General features: G+C 44.3%; 1 protein-coding gene across 13 annotated transcripts in view; it reads left to right on the top strand.

Annotated features, from left to right (window-relative positions):
* Positions 1 to 23,575, top strand: part of SFSWAP (splicing factor SWAP) — a 79,542-nt gene that overhangs the window by 12,259 nt on the left and 43,708 nt on the right. For all 13 annotated transcript variants that reach the window (XM_069557989.1, XM_069557983.1, XM_069557982.1 and 10 more), the window contains 3 exons: positions 4,278 to 4,503; positions 5,402 to 5,514; positions 6,397 to 6,532. In XM_069557989.1, the coding sequence (XP_069414090.1) occupies positions 4,278 to 4,503; positions 5,402 to 5,514; positions 6,397 to 6,532 (475 nt within the window). The remainder of the gene's footprint in view (positions 1 to 4,277; positions 4,504 to 5,401; positions 5,515 to 6,396; positions 6,533 to 23,575) is intronic.

The following is a 23,575-nucleotide window of genomic DNA, read 5'->3' as shown; positions in this document are numbered from 1 at the left end:
TCTAGCAGACAGCTGTCTGTGTCATATAGTCCATCTCGGTTACTAATGTTGAAACTGCTGGCATGTGTTTATGTGGACACATGCTGCCTGGGTGGATAGGGGCTTCTCTAGCTCCTGGCCATGTGCGGCTGAGGATGGTAAAGAGAGCAGGTGCTTTAGGGGTTCTTGGTTTCTAAATTAAGTTTTTGGTTTAGAACCCAATGGCTACAGGGGCTCTGGGGTTTCGTGTGAAGCATTGGGAGCAGTTAAGAGGTCACGGCACCCTGGGGACGCGTGCTGGTGCAGGCTCGAGGCTGGCCACTTGTTTCAGGTCCAGCCCCTAGACTAGACGCAAGCCCCTCAGGTGGCCTCACAGCTCTATTTTAGCTTTTTATACTGACTCTGTGTGGCCACTTGTATGTTTCTTGGGAAATAAGGACCTAGTTTTTGCCAGAATATGTAGCCCAATGGTTGTCCTAACAGTGTTTTCAGTTACCTGTTCCTTTCCCAGGCTTTGCCACCTCCTGAGTTCTGCACACGCCCAGGCCCGTTTGTGGTTGTCTTGTCTTGCACTGCAGGGAAGGTAGAGGGCATGTCTCAGCCTGGTCTCTCACCCGCCTGAGATGCCATGGACCTTCTGGACCTGTCTGTTCTGTACCTTCTTTTGTTTCCCTCAAGCCGTGGGGACCAGAAGTGCTGCTGCTCAGCACACCCATTTGAGTGTATTTACATGGGAAATGCGCTTTGTTGTTCAGTCACTCAGTCATGTTCAGTCACTCAGTCATGTCAGACTCTGCGACCCCATGGACTACAGCATGCCGGGCTTCCTTGTCCTTCACAATCTCCCAGAGTTTGCTCAGACTTATGTCCATTGAATCGGTGATGCCATCCAACCATCTCATCTTCTGTCATCCCCTTCTCCTCTTGCCTTCAATCTTTCCCAGTATCAGGGTCTTTTCCAGTGAGTCAGCTCTTTGCATCAGGTGACCAAAGTATTGGAGCTTCAGCTTCAGTATCAGTCCTTCCAATGAAATGTGCTTGTTTAACTTACTTTATGGACAGAAGGAAAAGGGGGAAGGATTCAATGCACAGTCCCCATCATGGGCTGGGTTTCCGTCTAGTAGGTTAATAGCAACAGCAGCCAAGGAGTGTTCATTAAGCAGGTGCTGTGAGCCAGGCACTGTGCTGCTCAGCTCCTCAGTCCCCCTGACACCAGTATTTCTGTGACGGGGACACAGGCTAGACGTGTCAAGAGTAGCGGCCCCAGGGCAGCCCAGAGCCATTGCAGAACTTGGGGCCACATGGTTACGCTTCATTGAAGGTTGTTCTGATTAGAGCGTTAATTCTCACCATGTGTTCAGCTGGTGTGTTGCCATGGGATGGAGGCGGGGACAAATTTTATTTACCCATGTCCCTGTGGAGTTCGTGTGTTTTCTCAGGAGATTGTGAGGACTGTTCGTGTATGATGAGCGCTAACTAACCCCTGGTCCAGCACGTGTTGTGCATGTTTGTTCTTCTGGTACTTTGTCTCTTAACTGTTTGTCCCTCTTTCCATGCAGAACTTAAATGTATTTTTAAAAACACATATGTCACCATGTTCCTTTCTGGCTTCAGGATTTTGAATCTGGTTTCAGTAGACCTTTCCACCCCTGACAGCCCTATATTCCATGCTGTTACATCCATAGTTTTGTTTTTACAGTGCAGTTCATGACTCAGTCTGATGTTTATTTGGGGCTGTGATCACAGGGCTTCCCTGATAGTTCAGTTGGTAAAGAATCCACCGGCAATGCAGGAGACCCCAGTTCGATTCCTGGGTCAGGAAGATCTGCTGGAGAAGAGATAGACTACCCACTCCAGTATTCTTGGGCTTCCCTTTTGGCTCAGCTGGTAAAGAATTCACCTACAGTGTGGGAGACCTGGGTTCAATCCCTGGGTTGGGAAGATCCCCTGGAGAAGGAAATGGCTACCTACTCCAGTATTCCGGCCTGGAGAATTTGATGGACTGTATAGTCCACAGGGTCGCAAACAGTTGGACACAACTGAACGACTTTCACTTTCATGATCACAGAGGAGGAAAGGGCCAGCCCAGCTGCTCCTGGGGTTCCTCACTTATTCACCCCATGTGCCACCCAGTCTGGCCCCCTCATTTTCCCCCGGCTCCTGGATCTGAGCTCCAGTCGTTTCAGACCTTTTCAGAAATCTCATACTTGTGCAGGTTTTCTGAACTCACATACTGTTGTCCCATTTTCGATTCCTACTCTGGAGTTCTTAGAGCCACATTAATTTTGGGGGATCTGGGAGGTGTTAGCCCCCCTTCTTGGGACTCAGTCATTTTCTTAAAGCACTTTCTTGAATTAGAAAATCATTTTCCCCCGTATCAGTCTTTGTAACATATGTATGTTGAACATTGGGCATATCCTTAAAATCTCATCTTTGGGTGGGAATGATTATATTTTTAAATAGAAAAGGATTTTTCTAAAACTTACATGATAGAGCAAACAATGTCTTTCTCCAGACCAGGCATTTGTCTTATATACACTTGCTTTAGTAGCAGATCTTGAAAGGACGTTCATAAAGTACTTTGCTTCTCTATACTCATCATCGCTTTGTGAAATGACCTGTCTGTTTCTCTGTAACCACTGTAGCCATAATACTGCCCAACACGTGGCTAGGTCATGAGAGAATATCTCTACATATAGGGGCAGATGGGGTTATATTTTCCCATAAGGGTCGTTATTCTGAAGTAATCATAAATGATTATCATATATGCACTGACTCAAAAATTAATCTTCCTGTTGAGGCAAAGCCACTGAAAACATGCATCAGCATCCAGACTTAAGTACTCAGTGAGCCTTCAACATGGTCTCTGGTTTATTTCAAGATCAGTGAATAGCTTTAATTGTAGACATTTACGCTGTTCAAGAGTGAAGGACGTCATTAGTTCAGGAATCATATTTGAGAATTAAGGCATTGGTATTTCGTGAAGGATTCAGGCCTCAAGTGACAATAAGCATCTTGACTGTGTGTCATTAATGAGAGGCCATTTCCCACTTTATTTGCATGTAATTTTCTAGTATTAATCTTTTCATTGATACTAATAAAAGTATTTCAGATGTGTGGCTTCCAGCCTCTGGTCTGAGGGGCTCCATGTGTGAGTAGGAATTGCTCAGCTCAGGATGTGGTAGAGGTAACTTAGCAGCAGGTGCAGGAGAGAGGTGGGGTCTGATTCCTAGTAGTAAACTCACTCTAAGGCAACAAGATGATTCACCCAGTAAAGGTGGGTGAAACCTTCCCTGTTCTGGCCAGACCATACCTTGCTGTTCAGTTGCTAAGTTGTGTCCAATTCTTTGCAACCCCATGACCTGCAGCACGCCAGGCTTCCATGTCCTTCACTATCTCCCTCAGTTTGCTCAAACCCTTGTCCATTGAGTCAGTGATACCATCCAACCATCTCATCCTCTGTGTTTTCCATTGGGAAGTTGACTCTTCCCATTGCGTGACCAACGTATTGGAGCTTCAGCTTCAATATTCGTCCTTCAGTGAATATTCAGGGTTGATTTCCTTTAGGATTGATTAGTTTCATCTCCTTGCTGTCCAAGGGACTCTCAGGAATCTTCTCTAGTACCACAGTTCAAAGGCATCAGTTCTTCAGTGCTCAGCCTTCTTGATGGTCCAGCTCTCACGTCTGTACATGACTGCTGGAAAAACTGTAGTTTTGACTATATGAACCTTTGTTGGCAAAGTGATGTCTCTGCTTTTTAATACACTATCTAGGTTTGTCATAGCTTTTCTTCCAAGGAGCAGGTGTCTTGTAATTTCATGGCTGCAGTCACCATCTGCAGTGATTCTAGAGCCCAAAGAGAAGTGATTCTTAGGTCCTTGAAAAGCTTGTTGAAACATGCACCCTGTCCTAGAAATATGCATGTGTATGTGCCGAGTTTACGTACAGCTTCCCAGAAGATTCATAACCCCCTGAAGCCTGTCTTGGAACCATGTTTAAGGGTGCCCAATATACGGAAACCTGTTGATTTTCTTACAGAAGTCTTCCCCCGTCAGTTCAGTACAAAGCTAGCATGTCCTGCCTCAGCACGGGAGTTTTCTCCTCACAAAATTCAGAAACTAGTTGTCTTGTGACAGGGGCCAGTGTCACTCAGTTCAAACTGGGCTCTTCCCCTTGAAATGTCTGTAGTTTCTTATAGTTGGCAGTAAAAACCAGGGTCACTTCTATGTTTTGAGTCACAAAGTCAGTGGACAAGAGAACAAACTGGTGACATGAATGTGTGTGTGTTTTCTCATAGCCACCAACAGCCAAAATGCATGCCATCATTGAGCGCACGGCCAACTTCGTGTGCAAACAAGGTGCACAGTTCGAGATAATGCTGAAAGCCAAGCAGGCCCGAAACTCTCAGTTTGACTTTCTACGCTTCGATCACTACCTCAACCCCTACTACAAATTCATCCAGAAAGCGATGAAAGAAGGACGGTATACGGTACTGGCAGAAAACAAAAGTGAAGAGAAGAAGAGTATGTGAGACTGTTTCTGTCCTGCGTTGGTTGGGGTGGAGTGGGGCAGGGGTAAGGGGGGCCCTGGAGAAGTGTAGGGAGAGTCATCCTCATAGATAGAAGCTTGAAGTCTACACTGCAGAACTTCCAGAGCGTTTATGAAGTCCTGCTGCCAAGGCCCGGGGATTAAACCCACTGGTGCTCCGTAGTCTAGTATGACACTCTTCCTAATAAGTCTGAAAATATGTTAGATTCTTTATTAATATTTTTATAGATTGGTGATGTAGAATTAAATATTGATACCATCAGAACATATCCATGTAGGTTGGAAATAATTCCTTCCTTTGGGCTGTTGAACGTGTCACAGAGAAAGCAGCAGGCTCATGCTTCGTGGATGGTTCTAGGGTACACGCCCGGTTAGGGCGTAAGGTTGAGTGTGTAAATTTGAAGTTCTTACGGCAAAGGCTAATTAAGTATTTCGAATAACATCCTGAGACAGCAGTATATCTGTCTGCCATTGAATTTTTTTTCAGCTGAAACATGATTTTCAAAATCAGTTGTATCAGTCTTACTGCAGACCTTACCTTCTCCATGTTAGTCTCCTGTAGGTTTCTAAAATACCTGTTGCTGTTATTTTACCTTCATAAATCAGTAAGATTTTTGCCTCTTTTGTAAAAAATGTGAATATTCAGTGGCCCCTGACCGATAAACGCCAGAGGGGAGGTGCCACTGGGCCACGCCTTTCTCACCACCTGCCTTGCTGTTGAGTGTCTTCGGGGGCAGTGAGATGGGGAGTCTTTCCCAGAGGGATTATTTGGACAGATAATCGAGGAATGGCAGCACATAGTTCTGCCTTTGTTCCTACATTCCCACACAGTATATTTGTACCGTAAAATCTTGAAATGTGCTTTGCTTTCAGAGTCAGGCCTCAGCTCTGACAATGAAGATGACGACGATGAGGAAGATGGCAGTTACCTGCATCCGTCCCTCTTCGCCTCGAAGAAGTGCAACCGCCTGGAGGAGCTCATGAAGGTGCTGGTCTCCTTATAGAACAAAACTGCTAATGTAACCTTGGAAGTTGTTAAGCATGTTTTTGTGTAATAGCTCTATTTCGTTTTACGATCATTGAGGTATATTTCGCCGTTTTGTTTGACTTGGCAGCAAAGGATTTGGTCCCTTTATTTCTTATATGCCCTGTTTTATATAATCACAAGCATATTGTTTTCATTTTATTATATTTGGGATTTTTTCACTATTTGGGATATTTAGAATGAGTAAAATGTTGGTTAAGACTTAGAAAATGGGTTTTTCATATAGATTTTATTATGAGAGGATTTCATAGGTGCATAGAGTATGTGCTGCTTGAAACCATCTGTCACAGGAAACATAATGTTACCTAAAAACCTATTTATTTTTTTTCATCCCTATCATTAGGAGTTAATCTACACCCCTCATGCTGCCATTTGTGATGTGAGAAAACGGGTCCCTCAGACCTAAGCTTATCTTTTCAGCAGTCACACAGTGCGGCTGATCGATTGGACCTTAAAAGCTGTTGGTGATTAAAAATGAGAAATTGTTTTGAGGAGGGGCACAGTTTGAGATTTTGAGTGAATTTGGAGGCTGACACTTTTCGAGCAGCAGTCTAGTCCTGTCTCCCATCCTTACTTTCCCTCATGTCATTAGGAAGAGTGAAGTGATTCATTTATTCACTTCCTCTGGATCTCATGACCAGCTAGAGATCTCAGCCACAATTACTCAGGACCTCCTTGTGTGCACACACGCTTACATGTGTGTGCTGAGGTTTTTCTGAAGCGTAGATACTGTTCTAAAGTTGAGATGAACCTTGCCACAGAAGGGTTTTGTGTGACTCAGAATGCAGGAAATGGTGTGACCTGGCATCTTCTCTCTCTGCAGCCTTTGAAGGTGGTAGACCCTGATCACCCCCTTGCAGCACTGGTCCGTAAAGCCCAGGCCGACAGTCCTGCCCCCACCCCACCCACGGCGGATGGTGCAGCCGTGCAGCCCTCCCAGGTGGAGTACACCACTGACTGTGAGTATTTTGTTGTGCGCTTCCCGGCAGGGTGTCAAAAAAATATGAAAGCTGGCGGGCAGGTCTGGTAGAGGTGCCATGAGGAACCTTTACGTTGAGCATCCTTAGCGTGTGGCCTCATCCTCTTGCTTGTTGCTTCATATTGGCAAGTGGCTGCCCTATCACCAGCATCAGGCCTGCATTCCAGGACAGATGAAGAGGAAGGGCAAGAGCAGAAAGCAGTGTCACATGGTCTTCTCATCCTACAGCATAGGCTGGGGGATGGACTTTCATTTGGACACATTGCTGCCCTAAATAAAATCAGTCCTGTTAAGAAGAGCAGGGAGAACAGACATTGGTGGACGTGTAGTGGTGTCTGCCGTGGTCACTTCGCTGAAAAAGACGACAGGGCTTAAAACAGTGTCTAATATGCACCTTGGAATTGTTTTCGGTTCCCACTTATTCTCTCTGATTGCTACTCTTCTTAATCTTAAGATTACTAATAGAATGCAAATCTTGAAGTTTTATTCAAGAAATTATTTGAAAGTATTTAACCTTGGTCTTACTACCAGGTCTTTTAAAAATTATTTTATTCAGAGGTTAAATATTGAATGAGAGAAGAACCTTTAGCAAAGCCACAGGAATTCTGTTCAGCCTACATCTGGTATCTGATTCAATGAATCCATCTATAAAGCTTGTCACTCTCAGCGATTAGAGGGTCAGCCTGAGGTTAATTCCATTTTAAAATGTATAAAATGCTTGCTTTGGGGGAATGAAGCTTTTGTTAAAAATGATAACTGTGTCCTTATATACTTCCTGTCTGGCATTGGCATGCAATAATGTGTAATTTTGATGTGCTAAATTAACATTTTTAGACCTCAGAAATAAGTTGCTTTAGTGAACTTAATGTATATGTCCTTATAAAAAAACCTCTTAGAGAACTCAGGTAACATCTTTAATGCTTAAATCAAGTCAAATGAAATTTCTTTAAATGTTCAAATCAAAGAGCAGATCTGGCCCTGTTTCATCTCACCTGCTGGTTAGCAGGTTGGGGTGTGGTGGACCATAATAAGCGGAAATGCCTGCAGCATTTTGTAAATCACTCCCCAGGGGCTTTCTGTGTAGACAGCCCGCACAGGTGAATCTACTGCTGCCTCAGCCCAAGGTGCAAGCCGCTGAGCGAGACGTCTCCAGTTTCCTTCTTCCTTGCTGTGTCTTTTCAGACCCATCCTTGAATTTCCACAAGTTCAGTGTGCTGTCCCTGCACCTCCACTAAATTCCTAGAGCTATCAAACTTTCTTAAATTGGGAAGGAATAGAAATTCAGGATTGAGTGGCGGTTACCTGGTTATTCTCGCTGCTTATCACTAGTGTACATGCAGTTAACTGTGATATTGGTAATGGCTCAGCGTTGTCTAGAGACCCTGTAGGACTGGGCAGGGGAATAGCCGAGTGAGAGAAGCTGCTCAGTGACTCGGGATTTCACTGCAAGGTCCTGTGGTCTGGGCCAAGTAATGACAGGATGAAAGTTGTGGGCAGGTCCCAGGGAGCCCATGACTTCAGTCCCTTCTGCCACCAACCAGGGGCCCCAGAGGCCAGAGTGACTCATGGCAGCCTCTTCCCCCACCCCAGTATAATCTCACCCTTGCTCTTTGCAACTGCTGTGAACCAGTTCATAGGTGAGAAGTCTTGGTTCCCTACGTGACCCATGACCCCAGATGGAGATACTCCAGTCAGGGGGCACCATTAGTAACTGGCTCTTCCCCTCAACAAAATAGTTGTTTTGATGGTCATCATTCTCTGGTGGCCCAGCTGATAAAGAATCCACCTACAATGCAGGAGACCTGGGTTCGACCCCTGGGTTTGGAAGATCCCCTGGAGAAGGGGGAGGCTACCATTCCAGTATTCTGGCCTGGAGAATTCCGTGGACTGTATAGTCCATTAGGTCGCAGAGTCAGACATGACTAAGCGACTTTGACTTCACTTCATCACCTTCACACGTGCAAGAGTGACAGACATGAGTAGGAGAGGGCCTCTGAGGGGTCTTGCCTGGACACACCCTGCATCGAGGGCAGCCTCACATCTGCCTAAGTCCGCAGAGATGAAGGAGGTGGTGCTGACAGAACGTGTGGCTGATTAGACATGGCAAGGGCAGGGACCAACTTCTAGGTATTCCAGAGAAGCAAGGAATCTAGCATGTTTGGGTGAAACATCTCAACTCACAGATGTTGGCAGTGAATTCGTACTTTGTAAAAATATAAGGCAGTCCAGCAAAACACGCAGCAAGCCAGATGCTGCTCACAGGTGCCTGCATCAGACCTCTGCTGTGGGTGCAGAAGGAATCACAGGCTGTGGGTCAGAGGGAGCTCACAGAGCTCCTCTGTGGAGACTGTGCTCAGCAGAAATCAGCTCTGCCTAGAGGCTGGGGAGCAGGCTCTGAAACATCCTTCAGATTTCAAACAGATTTAAATGCAATGTTCCAGGAGTGAGACCAGTTTTATTGACATGAGGACAAAAACCAGATTCCTTCCTGGTAGGAAGTGAATGGGTGGTGTGCACGACCCCTTGGCCCCTTCCTGGAACTTGCTTGTGAAGAGGGATGCGGGGACAGCACGTAGTGAAGGAGACGTTCCCTGAGAGCCCTCCCTCGAGGATCAGCCCCTTGGTTTGCCATGACAACAACCCATCTAGCATCCAAGAGTCTTAGGGTGGGAGAGGTGGCCTGGGTATTCCCAGGAAGAGCCCGGGGCTAGAATTTGGCTCTGGATCAGAAAAATGCTTAGAGATAGCTGTACTTGGGTGCTCGAAGTTTGTTTTTATTTGTGGTTAGATTCTTAAAAATTAGCGAGCAAGAATATGAAAAATTTGAAAGAGAGGCACAATAAAGGGCCACATCTGATGTGGCCCATAAGATAATCAAGTGATGTGTTATAATAGAAGTCCTTGGGAGGTCTGAATTATTTGGTGATTTAAGGAAAGCGTGTGATTAAAACAGGTCTGAAAATGCTCCGTCCATACGTACCTGAACATGTGCCCCTGTTGACTCACTTTTGGCCTGGGCCACACCCTTGCCTCTGATGGGCGTACTCACCACAGCCAGCCTGGGTTCGGTGAGGTGAGGTGAACATCAAGAGCAGAACCCCAGGCTTGTGGTATCTTCCTTCTGCACTTTACAGTTCTTTCTCCCTCCTTGGGTTCCACAGCAGTTTATTGTTTTTGTATTTTAAGCAATTGGTGTTTTAACCCATCTTTTAAAGGATTCAGTTTCATTTTCACAGAAGCAGCCATTCTCTTTTCCCACCCAGATTTCATCTGTGTGCATACATTTTAATTAAATACCTACATTCTAGTACATTTAACTAGAAAATGTTTAAAAGTTAAAAACTCTGCTGGTAAAAGCAGAGGGCTCAGCCGTCTAAGGAGGAATATCCTGGCCTGGTGTATTAGTGCCTCCTGGGGCCTCCCCAGCACAAATCCCAGGAGACTCTTCAGAGGGAGAGAATGAATGAGCCCCCCAGAGACAGGTTCAGATGAGGAAGGGCTGGCTCATGAAAAGCATGGTGTCAGGAAAAAGCTATTCAGAAAAGATCCCATTAAAACCTCGCCTTTTATCTAACAGCAGAATCACTTCCAGGTTTAAGTGCCAGATGTGAGAGTCTCAGGAAAGTAAGTATACTTTAACAGATAAAGAATCATCTATTTAAACCAACAGACATGATATTTAACTAAAGGAAAAAAATAAAACTATCAAGAAAGCAGAAAAAACTAATAATACACAAACAGTTTTTATAGTCAAGTAGGAAAAAAAACTTACAGTCCAGTAGAAAAAATGAACTATAGTATGAATAATTCACAAAGGTAAAAATGACCATACAATTTTTTTTAAAAAGGTTTACCCTTGCTGCTCACTCAAATGGCGTTGTATCTGCTGACTTTAGAACCTAATCTCCACGGAAAATAAAATCCAACATTTCTTTTAAATCAGGCTGCAGCAAATATATGAAGAATCTGAGACTTCATTATGATAAAAAAATATCCATTCTCAGGAACATGAGAATACTTTGAAATTATATATCTTAATATAAAATAGAAGTTTCTGGGCTATGGAAAATGTTCTTTTGTGTATACCTTTTTAAATTTCTTAGTAATCACAGATTAAATAAAAAGATGCAAATGACCCTACAGTGACATGCCATTTTTCAGCTGTCACATAAGCAAAGGACAAGGTTGACAGCACTCACTTGTTGCTGGTGAGAGTGTAGACTTGTATCCAGCAGAGTGGGGGGCAAGTGGACAGTGTAGACCAGAACTAAAATGCACCTGCCTTTGACCCAGAATTTCTTTATTTCCCCAATATTTCTACAAATATATGTGTAAAGATTGAGCTAGAAGAATGTTCACTGTGGGACTTCCCTTATAGCTCAGTTGGTAAAGAGTCTGCCTGCAATTCTGGAGATCTGGGTTTGATTCCTGTGTCAGGAAGATCCCCTGGAGAAGGAAATGGCAACCCACTCCAGTACTCTTGCCTGGAGAATCCCATGGACAGAGGCGCCTGGCAGGCTGTTGTCCATGGGGTCACAAGAGTCGGACATGACTGAGCAGCTAAACCGTCACCACCACCTGGTGGTCCAGTGGCTAGGACTCAGTGCTCCCAATGCAGGGGGCCTGGTCCCTGCTCCCTGGTCAGGGAGCTAGATCCCACATGCTGCAGCTAAGACCCAGAGCAACCAAATAAATAGTTAAAAAGAAAAAAAAATAATGTTCATTGTAAAAAAGATATTTATTAGTAGCACAAGGCTGAGCTGCCCTCTGTGTCCTTCAGGGAAGACTAATGGAATAAGCATCAGGGCATGCATGTGTGTGGCGGGCTGCTGGAGTTAAGAGAGGAGCTGGAGGCCCTGCCTGGGGCGCCTGGTGTGGGTGAAGGCAGAAGGCCCAGGAATAGGTTTTGGTGTGAGACCATCAGCATTCAGTTCAGAAGTGGAAAGACAGGTTAGAAACTGGTACTCACAGTGCCCTCGGAAAAGGACCTGGAAGAAGAAAGTACAGGACAAGGAGAGGGACTCCTTCCTTGGCCATTTGCACTCCTTTAAACCTTCTCAGAAAAAATACAGATTTGGGTGATACTTATTTTGAAACACTGGTATCCTGAGTTAATTCTTTGCAGTTCTGTGATTTAATGACATGACTGTTTTGTCAGCTCTCCGTGTATTCTGTTGAGGCTTAAGCAGTCCCTGTGGCAGCTTTTATCCCAAAAAACAAAGGCTGTGGTGCCCACCTGCTGGGGCCCATCTAGGTAGCTGGAGTCTCTGTTTTTCTTTTTATATGACTTGGTTAATAATGACATTAGAATGTACTCAGTTGTCCTTTGTTATTTACTTTCTGCTTATCAGAGATTTTCCTAGATTTGGCAGTCTAGGAGGAAAAACATCTGTTTTTATTTTAAAAGAATTTTTCTCCAAATTCCTTCAATATAGATATATGAAACTTAATCTCTTTCACTTATTAGTCTGACAGTGAACTGTCATTCATGCTGCTAGCTGTTCTTATTTGGCTGTCTTATGCTATTTAGCTATAAATCCTTACCAAAGAGCATAATAAATAAAATTAATTATGCAGGAAGCAGTAATGCTGAAATACTACCCACTATTATCGGATGTGGTTTTTTTAAAATGCCAACTCAGTTTTTTTAATGTTCTATAAATAGCTTAAGTGAAATTAAACCACATCACGTGGCTGCAGTAGATATTTTCTTGCTTCTTCCCAGTTTTTAAAATGTGGTTTTGCTGTTGGTTTTAGCATTTTTTTCCCTGCAAAGTCATGACCTTGAAATGGTTTACTTACTTTCCAAACTCTCCTTTAGAAATGGCTTTATTGTAATTCAAGAGAAGTAGAAGGGGAAAAGTAAAAATATTACCCAAGATGCTACCATCCAGAAATAGCCATTTTTAACATTAGGTGAACATCATTGACAGTGGAAAAGACTGAGGTAATCGTGGGGACAAAGGGGGAAAAAAGAAGCTAATATCTTTAGGATACAAAGATAATTTTGATGAAAAAATGTTTTTAAAAATTGATGTGTAAATAGAAATATTTGTGTTAAAGTGGAAATAAGCTTTATAATTTTACTTGAATTTGGCTGAAGAACCTATAATCAAAATCAAAGTGAAGTAATTCCTGAACTTCAGGTAAAAGTTTCTTCCAAGAATTCAGTTCTAAAGGTTAGGAGAACATTAGAGAGGTTGGAATTGTAGGGTGTGGTTTTTTTTACTTAAGCTTTTTATTTTTTATCTTAGACATTATTAATCAACTAAGAAACTAGAGAAAATTAAGTCCTCATTAAAATACCTTCCCTTCACCCCTTCCCTAACTTGTTTTTTGTTTTTGTTTTTTTAAAGAAATATGCTTAGATTGTGAGAGTTACACATAGTATTTATGTTCAGTTCTGTAACCATAATTCCCTGGTTGATTATTCTGAGTTCTTTGGGTTAAGTTTTTTGTCAGAGCATCTCTGTTTGGGTTCTTTATCTGATTCATTTCTTGGTCATTAGAATTTCATAAACAAGTAGGTTTTTTGCAAGGTTTCTATTTCATATGTACTTTAAAAGGGCCTGCCTTTGACCCTGGTGTAGAAAGGAAAAATTGTCTGGGTATAAAATTCTTGGGTTGCTTATTCTTTCTCTGATATCTTTGTAAACTGGAATTTCACATGGTCCTTCCTCTCAGAGAAACCTAGGTTGGCTAACTTTTGCCACTGACTAGTTGTGTGGGTTAGTCATTTGGTTTTCATTAGTTGCTCCTGGGTGCTGTTCTCTGAGATCTCATATTCAAAAATGTCTGTGTTGCCCTTTGACATAAATAGCAACTTGACTGAGAATAGTGCACTTACTCACACTTGCTTGGAACTTGGGAGCATTGCTTAGTGTTGCTGTGAAAAGGGAGAGAGTGGCCAGCTCCATCTCCCCTCTTAAGAGCCTACTCTTTCTGATTGGATGCCTTAAGAATTCTTTCTTTGTTCTTAAATTTTAATAACTTACAATGAAGTCCTCAGTTTTCCTGGAATTTATTGCATACCCTTTTCAGTCAAATATTCTGTTCTCATTTCAGAGAATTATTTTGTACCTCTGAATGTCTTTTAAAAGATGCCAGCTTCCTTATTTTGGATCATCTTTTTCTTCCGTGTCTGTCATTTTCTCTTTTTTGTTTTAATCTCGGTTTCTCTTTGGCATTCAGCATGATCACATCCACCTCCTGTCCCATCTTCTCCTTACTTTGATTTTTTTCAACTATGACTGTTCTGTTCCTTACAGTTTAAAATGTACCAGCTTGGTAGGAGTGGTGTTTGGGTCCTCAGTTTGTTTTCTAAGCTCTTCAGCAAGGTTTGCAGACCTCTCCTGTAAAGGTCCAGATGTAAGCACTTCTAGTGTGGTGACTGAGTGCTCTCTGCGGCTGCTGCTGGTGGAGTGTGAAAGCTGCGCTGACGATTGGGAACAGAGGCGTGTAACGGGGCCTCATAGAGCTTGATTTATGGACACCGGAATTTGAATTTCATAGAATATTTGCATCATGAAATTGTTGTATTGGGTGGGTTTTGGTTTTATTTTTGAACCATTTGAAACTGCGAAGCCATCCTGAGCTGTCTTAGGCTGTGCTGAAGCAGACACACAGGCTGGTTCCTGACCCTGCTCAGCATGATCCCTTCCATCTCATTGCTTGCTTTACTTCCTTTCTTTGTGCTCGATTGAATTCCTGTCTCTCCAGATTCGTCTGTGGCCCAGAAACTCAAAAGGTTGCTTGGGTTCTGTTTCCTTCCAGACTCAGTTCCTTGCTATCTACATGGCATGTTCCTTGCTGGATTCCTTTTGCTGGGCCTCTTCCTTTTCACCTTCCCCTTCACCCCTCACCCTGCTTACTTTGGCAGCTCTGTCCAGACCTCTAGTCCCAGCATCGGGTGCCCCTCCTGTACACCATTCACAACTGCTCTGAGATGCTTTGTCTGCCCTCCCAAGTGCAGCTCCTCTGGAGACTCCGTTGTCCGCTCTCATGGGATCCTAACAATGCCCTGGAGCAGATATCCTTCCCCAGGTCACCCCCCACCCCCTCAGTCTCGCCTCACCCTGGGCTCCTGGAGCAGATATCCTTCCCCAGGTCACCCCCCCTACCCCCGCAGTCTCGCCTCACCCTGGGCTCATGGAGCAGATATCCTTCCCCAGGTCACCCCCCCCCCCCCACCCCCGCAGTCTCGCCTCACCCTGGGCTCCTGGAGCAGATATCCTTCCCCAGGTCACCCCCCCCCACCCCCGCAGTCTCGCCTCCCCCTGGGCTCCTGGTCACACACTTGAGCCTCCTGCCTTCTCCACCCAGACTCTCCAGAATCCATTCTTATGTAACTTGTCTCCAGAACCGAAGCACAGTATAAAATATTCAGATCATTTTGCTTGAGGGTCACTGATGAAGACTTTAAGTAATGGTTGGAGACAAGGCATCCTGAGAAATAACTTGTATTTGCAAAAAATAGAGTGATTACTTTTCAACACTGGCCTTAAAGTTCCAGAGTCACGTGTTCACATGTCTAAAACTGATTCCCTTGAGTGGTTTTTTTTTTCCCTTGAACACTGGGCTGGGAAATTTCCTGGTGGTCCAGTGGTTAAAACTCCATGCTTCCACTGCAGGGGCTGAGGGTTCCATCCCTGGTCAGGGAAGTAAGATCTGCAGTTGACTTTTTTAAAACAAAAATTCCACTTGTAGAGGGGAAAGTGTTTTAGCTTCAGAGTAAATAGAAAATGCTAGGTGTATGACACTCTCCCAGGTGACATACCACAGCCTGCAGATAGAATCTAGCCCGCCACCTGTGTGTGCGACCATGAGCTGAGAACAGGCTTTACAGTCATCTTGGTGATGGGGACACTATGAACCCCAATTCAATGGAAGTTTTACTGTGTAAAAGGAATTGTATTCTTCCCACTAATGGACCTGTGCCCCTCCCCCCCCCACCAAAAAAAACCCTGCACTCAATTATTTTTACTGTATTTTGAATTTCAGCAATTTAAAAATATGTGGGAATTTGTTTTTACTCACTATTAAGTGCCTGTATAATATCCTCAGTGTTGCTGCTTGATCCATGACCCTAACATAATTACTACCTGGGTTTCTATAGGAAAAATTTACCAACCCTTGGTCTATCCCAAAATTACTTCAGAGACTTACTGAATATGAGTATTCTTATTTTATTTACTCCTTTTTTATTAGTATGTTAGCCCTACAAACTTTAACATTATAGCAAAGACCTGTTTCATTAAGACTCCAACATTTACAGTGTATTGTTGTGGTAGGAAGTGTCTGTGTGTTTCCAGCCCCAGCCGCACCTGCCTTCTCACCATCACCCCCTAACTTGAGTGCATCCAGAGCAGGCCTCTCGTCTTGCCCCCCACCCCCCCCCCCCGCCCCATCCCTGTTTGAGGGCACAGCACCAGCCTTCACTTTGTCATTCAGGCTAGAGCATCAGGCGTCACCTCAGTTTTCTCTTCCCTGTTCCCACATCTTGCTGTGCCTCCTTGGGGATCACGTTCAGGGCCTCCTTCAAATCTGACACTCCTCACCGCATAACGCTACTTGGCCCTGTCATCTGTTGCAGCCCCTGTCAGTCTTGGTGAGCCTTCCCGTAGCCTGCCCTTCCTCTGGCCGTGAGTGGAAGCTGCCCTGCCACCTCCCTACTCAACTGTTCTCTTGATTTCCCATGCCATATAGATTCCAGAAACTTGCCTCCACCCTCCACCTTGCCCTGCACTGTCACACTGTTCTTCCTGTGCTAAGTGGGTTCTGACCCCAGGGCTCCTGCGCTGGCTCCTCATCGGCCAGAAATGCTCCTCCTCGGAGCTGTCGCTGCTCAGGTCAGGTCTTCCCTGGCCTTGCACAGTGTCCTTTCCTCTAGTTCATCCTCTTCTCACACACCCTGTTCTGTGTTTCCATAACCCTTGTCAGAACTGGAGCTTACTTTGTTTGTTCCTTGGTTTACTTTCGTACTCTGACTTGCCATACAGCAGTTCCCAGAGGGTGGGGTTTGTCTGTTGTGGAAGTGTCCCAAAGTAATACATATATTTTCAAGTCAAATAATAAATGCTTTAACTGTTGTGAGTTTTTGAGGATTCCTTCATATCTCTGAATAATGCGTTTATAGCACTGTTTCTGGATTTATCAGCTCTAGATTTTCTCTGACGTCTTTCTTGCTATGACAAATGATGATTCGGCTCACTTGTGCCCCTATGAAGTCTGCGCTAATACCCTAAATTTTGCTCATCTTGTTTAGTTTTGGTTTTGGCTACTTTGTAACTTTAATATATTTCAACCTCTGTTTCCTAATCAAAATTCAAAAGGGAACAATACAGAAATAGTTGATTCACGAATCCTGTGCACCAATTGGATTCCTCTGCAAAGTTTTGGACCTGTCTCTCTGTCCTGATCTCTGTCAGAGGAGCCCCAGCTATCAGGTGCCAGGTCACTGCTTTGACTTCCTCGCCTCCAGTTTGCAGAGACATTGAGTGATGTGGGCTCTTGCTAATGGTGCCATCTTTTTAAGCGAGTCTTGATGCTGGATGCTTCATGTTTGCTGCTGCAGCAGCTTCTCTGTGACATTGTTGGTTGCATTCATGGTCCGCATTGTGGTGACTGACAGCTGTGTTTCTGAGCTGTATGCCTTGGTACCAGTCTAGACGGGCCCTGTTCCCAACCTGCAGCCCAGGGTGTTCCGGTGACTTTCAGGCATTGCTTTCCTGTGTTAGAGCTGTTTTCTCCTGGTTGGTTTGTTTACTCCTGTATTTTACTATAGCACGTCCTCCAGTAGTTTGCCAAGAAAGAAAGAGTACACAGGAAGACCGATTTTTTTATTTTTTTAATCCTTGAATGTCTGAAAATGTCTGGATACTGACTCAAACATGATAGGTCATTTGGATGGATCCAGAATTGTGGGTTGAATATTGCCCCTCAGAGTTCAGAAGGTTCCAGACTTCTGTCTCCTAGAAGCCTTTGCCCCGTGTCATTCCAGTTCCAGTGATTTATACGGCCATTGAACAAGCTGGCATCGTGGGCAAACGATGCTGAGGATAGCCATAACATCGTTTCCTCCATCACGGAGCATCACAGAATCAACAAGAGCCCTGGGGGAGTGAGTGCACCGCGCTGGCGGATAGAGCCAGGGAGGCCCTTGAGCCAAAGCTTTCAGGGCCCCAAGGCCTGAAGGCAGGTGCCTCACAGAAGGGGAGCGTGGCTGGGGACCTGAGGGGGAAGGTTCCCAGCAGAGGAGTGATGTGGCTGGGTGGGCGGGGCGGGCTCTGTCTAGTCGAAGAAGGGAACCCTGGAGCTTCCGGGGCAGCAGTCAGGAGAGATCTGATTCTGGGGAGTCGGATGTGGGTCTGAGAGACCACGGAAGCCAGACTGACCCTGTGGGAGGAGGCTTGACACAGCTGCAGGAAGCAGGAGGTGCCCGTGCATGGAGACGGCGCTGTTCTGGACACAGTCCATCTGTGAGGTTTATGAGATGCCCCAGTGCAAGTGTCAAGTGGGCACTTAATGTACTAGTTGAGCTCAGGGCTGGAGATGGCCGTTCTGGAATCAGCAAGTATAAACAGGATTTAAAGTCATTGAACTTAGTAGAAAAGTCCTGGGATGTAGGCTGGGGGGGCCAGGCGCTGACCTCGACGGGGTGCAGCTGCTGCTGCCCAGGCCTGCTCAGGTGGTAACACAGTGCTGCTTCTTCACATTCTCGTGTGAATAGAGTAGATTGATTTTTTAAGAATATGCTCATTTCTCCACAGAACTCGGGAAAGCTATTTTCATTTTTAATACAAACACATGTTTATCTTCCAGAATTGACAGCAAGTATTGCTCACCAGGTCTCTAAGCTCCAAGAACCCTTCCAGTGCTGACATTCTCTCCTGAGAATTAGATTTATTTATATGAGATTTAAGATTGCATACAGATATCAGTAAATTAGCTCTGATTTTTGCAAGAAGCCAACTGAATAGAAGGGCTTCGAAGGAATTAGGCAGGTCTTTGTGACCCTGGGTTCCACAGCTGTCTAAGCACACACAGTATTGAGGAGTGCTTAAGGATATGCCTGGTGCTTTTAAGCAACTTGATTTTTTCCATACAACTATATCTGCCTTTGGAAAGTGTAGACCCCCACTGAAATATCTCTCTTGGGTTTATTTGAAGTAGGTGTTTGTGGTACTCAGTGATTTTTATTAAAATCACATCGACATTTAACTTGGGGTGAAACCCAATCCCCTCTTGGAAAATTCACAGAAAGTCCTGAGATCAATAGCAGACCTAGTAAGGAACAGTCTGTCACAGAAGCTCAGGGGGAAACGGAACCACAGGGGCCCTTTGGAACCCTGCACCTTCCCTCTCCCCCCACCCCAGTTCAGTCTGGGACACAGTGGTGAGTTTCCAGAAACCAGACCTCTGACTGTCCTTTCCTCCGTCTAGTCCAGGCATTGTCAAAACTCAGAAGAATTTCTGACTTGGGAACTATACACAAAAACACATGTGCTCTAGTTGGTGGTCATTTTAAACGGTTTCAAGGACTTAAAGAGCTGTGAGGCCCCACTGGGCAAGTGCACGTCTTCAGCAAGTGTTGTGGGATGGTGTCAGGTACCCAGCTTCTCGCTCTTGCAGAATGTCTCAGCCCAAGGGTTATTAGGAGGCGCATGCACCCTGCAGTCAGCAGGCTTCACTCTAAACACATCTCTGGTGCTTGCTCTGTCCTGGGAGCTGTGCAGGTTTTCTGGCACTGCCCTCTGTGCCAACAGCCCAGGTTGCAGAGAACAGCCCCAGCAATGTGTGTTCAGGAAGGCAGAGCAGAGCCTCCTGCGGCAGAGGTGGTAAGTTGCAGGTGTTCGACATAGTGATTCACAATTTTTAAAGGCTATATTCCATTAATAGTTATTATAAAATATTAGCTGTGTTCCCTGTGCTGTGCAGTATGTCCTGGTAGCTTATTTTTTAGTAAGTTTTTAAAATAATTTTTTAAATTTGTATTTGTTTATTTACGGCTGCGCTGGGTCTTTGTTGCTGCATGTGGACTTTCTCAAGTTGCAGTGAGCAGAGACTCCTCTCTAGTTGTGGTGCTCAGGCTTCTCATTGTAGTGGCTGCTCTTGTTATAGAGTACAGGCTCTCTGGCGTGGGCTTAGTTGCCCCACGATTTGTGCAATCTTCCCAGACCAGGGATCAAACCCGTGTCCCCTGCATTGGCAGGTGGATTCTTAACCACAGGACCACCAGGGAAGTCGCACTTATTTGTTTTGTACATTATAGTTTGTACCTCTTATTAATCTCCTATCCTTGTCTTGCCCCTCCCCCCTTCCCTCTCCCCACTGGTAACCACTAGTTTGTTCTCTCTGTGAGTCTACTTCTTTATTGTTATATTCACTAATCTGTTGTAGTTTTTAAAATTCCACATGTAAGTGATGTCAAATAGTATTTGTCTTTCTCTGTCTGACTTATTTCACTTATAACATAATGCCCTCCAGTTCCAGCCATGTTGCTGCAGGTGGCAGGACTTCATTCATTTTTATGACTGAGTCGTAGTCCGCTGTGTATATGTACTACATTTTCTTTATCGTTCATCTGCTGATGGACACTTAGGTTCCTTCCATGTCTTGGCTATTGTAAACAATGCTGTGAAAATTAGGGTGCATGTATCTTTTCAGGTTAGTATTTTCTTTTTTCCCAAAATATGTTTATTTGATTTTTAGATTTTTGAGACACCTCCATGCTGTTTGCTACAGTGGCTGCACTAATTTACATTCCTACCAACAGTGTATAAGGGGTCCCTTTTCTTTACATCCTCACCAGGGTTTGTTCTTTGTTGGATGTAATAAAAAAAACCTAGGAAGGACTTCATAGCAGGCAGAAGACACAGTTTAGAGGTGCCAGGATCAGAAGTGAGGGGCACAGTGCTGTTCACCATAAACTGGGGGGCAAGACAGGACAGGCGTGGGTCTTTGCTGAAATTGGCCGTCATATCCATCCAGACCTCAGTGTCTGTGGTGAAAAGAACAGAAACAACTTTTACATTCCATGCACAGAGAATCTTGGAGAAACGGTCTCATAATTGGCCACAGTGTTGAGTCTTCAGCTGTGGCATTGCCCCAGCAGGCACCTTGCAGCAAGTCTGCATTCTCAGCTCACCACGCCTCAGATGTTTCATTGCCATCAAGGTTATTTTTGGATGTACAGAGATTTTCAAATTCCTATTCACCTTTGCAAGGTATAATTAGAATTTATTGGAAGGGACTCACAGAGTTCTTGTGTAAGAAGTGAGAGGGTATCCTGAACATGTTGTCCCTAGGTTTCTGATTCCAGTCTGTCCTGTGCAAGACTCCCCAGAGTGGATCCTGGGGTGGCCCTAGGGTTTGCAGCCTGAGCCCCATTTCCAGCGTGGGAATCCCCACATCCTGAGTAAGCCCAAGGCTTAAGAGAGGCCTTCGGGTTTGGAAGCTTTGTTTGATTTTCACACCAGGAGGTGGATTCTTTTCTTCTTAGTGAGCTCAGCTATGCATTTTAAATTTCTCCTTTATTTTAGCACACGTTTTTAGATGTTTGTAATGGATGAGTTCTTGGGTTCATCTGCCATTTCTCTGGCAGGCCTATTTTTAGTCTTTGTTTTAATTTAATATGATGGGTAGCTCAGGTATAGACTGATGGTTAATCTGCATATTCATATCAAAACTTTCAAAGGGCTGTTACTCAGTTTTAAAAATAATTTATTCACTTGTATTACATAAAGGATGCATTAAGTTATAATTGCATAATATATAGTCGAAACTCAGTTACGGACTTTTTTAATTTCATATTTGTTTCATTGGTTTATGGCTACATTTTTTAAATGTATTTTGACTTGTTTTCAGGCAAGAGGCTAACTGTCTGGAACAGGACGTGGAGTGTCCTTTCCTTGAGGTGTGACATTTTGGACAGCACTTGCTGTCCCCTCTCCCCAGTATACACAGGGGTGTGCTCTGTCGGGGGGTGGAGGGCAGGGCACTCTCTGATCTTGCTGATGCTGCCTCCTCTTCTGTGGTGGTGGCTCTGCCCAAGGGGTGAGAAGGACCTTGTAGCTTGATTATCTGAAGGGGATAAAGGGAAACGTAATTCCATTTTTTCAAGGTTATGGTTTATCTCCCAGAGGCTTCTCTTCACATTCAGATACCTCCTTTGGTTAGGAAAAGCCTGTATATGAATGTCCTATCAGTCTGTCCACCCATCAAACTCTGTGGGCTGAGTGCTGGGCTTAGAGAGCTAACCTCCCTTTCCTCCCTCAACGCCCAGCCCTTTGTGATCTCATCTCTGCCCACGCCTGCCTTCAGAGGTGCGGTCTAAATGTCTCCTTGCTGAAGATCACATAGAGAGGATGTCGAGGCCACACATATTACTCTGAAAATGTGGAATATTGTCGTGAATGTGAACGGTGGTTGGTGCACAGCATCAAGCCAGAGAGTCACAACCTAGGAACTGAGACTTGTGTGATTAACAGAGAGTAAGTCATTAGCATCTGCGGATACACCTGCAGCGCATGTGAACTGTGCAGTCGTTCCCGCCGAGGGCGGCAGAGCTCTGGTCCAGCTGTTAGGAGACCTAGGGAGCTGCTGCACCTCCCGCATCTGCCCTGCATGGCCTACCTTGCTGGAGACCACGGGCAGTGAATAGCTCTCGCTATTTGTAAGTGTTTTTGTCTTAAAGTAAGTTAATTGAAAATCAAAATTCCTTACTTAGGAAAATCTTTCACCATCCTCTAATGAATAGTAAATTAAATCTCTGTAGTCAGAACCAGTTGCTTATCTACAACAGGATTAGAAATTTAAATGCTTAATTAGATCATTGGGTCTTCTGTGGGTTTGCTGGTTTTGAAATTTTTTTCCCTCACCAAAAAAAAAAGAATAAACTTACAGGAATTGTCATTGTTTTTGTTTTTTGTTTTTAAATAGGCTCTGTCTTACAGATACTAGCCTGTGTGGGCAAAATATGTAAGAAGTTTTTGTACGTCACTGTTTATAATAGTAAAGCCGCAAAGTGATCTCAGTGTCCATTAGGACTTCTTAAGTAAATCGCAGTGCATCTCTGCGCTGAGGTGGGGACATGCAGTGGTTACAGAGCAGCACAGCTTTGTAGACAAGAAGACTTTACTTCAAGACGAATGTATGTTTATTTTTGAAGTGTAGTTAATTTACAGTGTTGTGTTAGTTTCTGCTGTACATCAAAGTGATTCAGTTATTTATATCTACACACACACACACACACACAACACACACACACACACACAGATGTATATGGGTGGCTCAGATAGCAAAGAATCTTCCTGTAATGTGGGAGACTTAGGTTTGATCCCTGGGTTGGGAAGATCTCCTGGAGGAGGGCATTGCAACCCACTCCAGTATTCTTGCCTGGAGAATCCCCCTGGACAGAGGAGCCTGTGGGCTACAGTCCATGGGATTGCAAAGAGTTATACACAGCTGAACAACTAAACATACATACATGTATATACATGTATGTATATGAGATTTGTATCAGATTCATTTATTATATCTATTACATATATGTTCTTTTTCAGATTCAGTTCTGTTATAGTTTATTAAAAGATACTGGATAGTTCTCTGTGCTATAGAGTAGGACCTTGTTGTTTTATCTATTTTATATATAGCAGTATGTATCTGATAATCCCAAACGCTTAATTTATGTCTCTCCTTCCCTCTTTGGTATTGTTTTATTTGACTGTGAGACTGTTTCTCTATTGTAAATAAGTTCATTTGTATCATATTTTGGATTCCATATGTGAAAGTCGCTCAGTCATGTCCTACTCTTTGTGACCCCATTGACTGTATCCATGGGATTCTCCAGGCCAGAATACTGGAGTGGGTAGCCTTTCCCTTCTCCAAGGGATCTTCCCAACCCAGCAATCGAGCCGGGGTCTCCTGCTTTGCAGGTGGATTCTTTAACAACTGAGCTATGAAGGAAGCCCATTTACCTTCTGCATGTAAATGATATCAAATATATTTGTCTCTCTTTCTGACT

The sequence above is a fragment of the Ovis canadensis genome, chromosome 17 (assembly GCF_042477335.2).
Source record: "Ovis canadensis isolate MfBH-ARS-UI-01 breed Bighorn chromosome 17, ARS-UI_OviCan_v2, whole genome shotgun sequence".
In the NCBI taxonomy this organism is placed as follows: domain Eukaryota; kingdom Metazoa; phylum Chordata; class Mammalia; order Artiodactyla; family Bovidae; genus Ovis; species Ovis canadensis.
The sequence above is the reverse complement of the archived record's forward strand: the minus strand, read 5'-3'. Positions and strand labels throughout refer to the sequence as shown.